Below are 2,194 nucleotides of genomic sequence, written 5' to 3' on the forward strand. Positions count from 1 at the left end.
TTTAATATTCAAGTTCTGACAACCACCTTAAAGAGTCAACAGCTGTATGCAGACTTCATCAGTTCATTGACAAACCTGAACCACTGAGACCTGTAATCCATATGACACACCCCTTTTGCTTTAGCAGCTTTTGCCTTTCAAGCTTCCCAACTGGACATTCGTGCCATACAATGTTTGTTGCCTTTCCAACAGTTGACACTAGGGGAGAATTCTTCCCTAAATACATGAAAAAGAATTATTAAGACAAATGGAAAAAATGATAAATGGATTATTCAAGACAAATATCTTATGTTTATATTTCATTATCAAGTTAGGTTGAGTGTGTAACTGAAAAGGCAATCAAGTGATGTTATCCCATTATCAATGGAATTGGAAGAGGACTCTTCCCATGCCATTTTACTCAATTGTCAGGTGGATAACTTTTCCCTGATATGCTTAGGTCTTCCTCTTAGACTGGGGAGATTGGCTGCCAGTTATTGAAAAGTAGAGAGGATATCGGAAGGGCGGACTAATGATCTCTCACTTGAGGGATGACTCGCTAATTACTAAAGTTGTTCTGTGATACCTCCCAATATTCTGCGTCGTTGTTTGAGATTTTGTCATGGGTCATCTCAAGAATTGATGGTCTACGAAAATGGTTTCTTTGGAAAGGGCGCATCCACATGGCAAAGATCTCAATCTAGTGCTGCATTTGCAAGAGTAAAGAATCTGGTAGCCTTGAGGAGGTCTTCGGAGGAACAACGAACATGGTAAGTGGTGGTTGATGTCTCACCCTAATGGGGACTTATGACAGGCTTTCATTGCAGCGTACACTTCGGGTAAAGGTATTTGCTAACTGGGTTGTTGAGCTAGCCCCAGAGGTTCATGATTCTCAAAAGCAATATACAAAACCAGTGAAAATTATATATCACAACATGCATGTAAGGCTAGGTAATGGAACCTACTCTATTTTCAGGGCTAGATCGATGTTGTTTAGAGAAAAGAGAACCATATCAAAACTTTTGGATGTTATGTTCAAAGGGCCCCTTCTCAATCAAGTCAACATGCAAGTGAATAAGGTTTGGTGGTACTAGATCATCCTTGTATCCTAAGATCTGGAGCACGAGGATCCTACTCGAACAAGTCAACATACAAGTGAATAAGGCTTGCTGGTACTAGACCAATCTGGTATCCTAAGATCTGGAGCAAGAGGGCCTACCCCAAGTCAAAGTTTTCATCGTCTTCTGCTTAATGACACAGCATGCACAAGGAAAAGTCTTCTTTCATAGGGCATCCACATTAATGTGGAAGGTCAAGTGTCTGAATCACTCATTGGTACCAGGAACCATTATTTCCTCCAGCTGTAGAATCCTAAAGTACTAACTGCAGCCTTTAAACAGCTTGGATACTCCTGATGGAGATGTAAAGAACACAGATCTGCCTAGCGACTGGTGGCTGTGGCTACATTATGGGCTTTGCATTTGAAGAGAAACAAGTGTTATTCCGTCATTAAAAAAACAAAAGTCCACAGGCACTTATATCATACATATTGCATCTGATTTCTCACTGGAAACTTCGGTATGCACGTATAAATATAGGGTAGGAGGATTCCTGCAGGATGATGGGGGTGAGATGGGCACGTCAGCATGTTAGATGTAGCACTACCAAATAATATCCCATTCTTTTCTTTTCTTTTGTGAACCACAATGAAATCAACTTTTATTTTTTAATTATGTATTCTGGGATCCTATTGGACTTGTGCAGCTGTGTTCTATATCTATGCCCTTTAGCCACCTTTTCCTCAAAAAGATACTTTCTGAAATTTTGCAACTTTCCATTTTGTGAAATCCAAAGCCTTGAGCATTCAAAAATCTTCGGAAAAGGAGGTATTGTTAAATTTAAAAAAAAAATCTAAAAAAACTACCATCTCTGAGATTTCTTAGAATAAATAAAACAGCAATATGCAACAATTGATTTCAAAAAAAAAATTATCATGAAAAAGCTAAAGAAATGTTACTTCAAAAACACATCCTTGAGGACTATTCGTCAAGCAGATAAAACAGCCACAATTTCAAGAACCAAAGCAATCCACAAATCACCATAAAAGACTCCAAACTGTAGATCTAATCAAATCGTAAAGAAATTTGCCCCTCGTCACCTGGATTAGGATCGCAATCGCAGTCCACAAACCCCCTGTTCCCCGGCGCCGCCATCT

The 2,194-nt window shown here is 39.3% G+C and overlaps 1 protein-coding gene across 1 annotated transcript in view; it reads right to left on the reverse strand.

Moving 5' to 3' along the window:
• LOC109821040 (adenylyl-sulfate kinase 3-like) overlaps positions 1-2,192 on the reverse strand; it is a 5,003-nt gene extending 2,811 nt beyond the window's left edge. Inside the window, exons 1-2 of the mRNA XM_020387234.1 lie at positions 2,138-2,192; positions 76-216 (exon numbers count right to left, since the gene is read on the reverse strand). Coding sequence (XP_020242823.1) covers positions 76-216; positions 2,138-2,192 — 196 coding nt within the window. The remainder of the gene's footprint in view (positions 1-75; positions 217-2,137) is intronic.

This window comes from Asparagus officinalis, chromosome 8 (assembly GCF_001876935.1).
Source record: "Asparagus officinalis chromosome 8, Aspof.V1, whole genome shotgun sequence".
NCBI lineage: Eukaryota > Viridiplantae > Streptophyta > Magnoliopsida > Asparagales > Asparagaceae > Asparagus > Asparagus officinalis.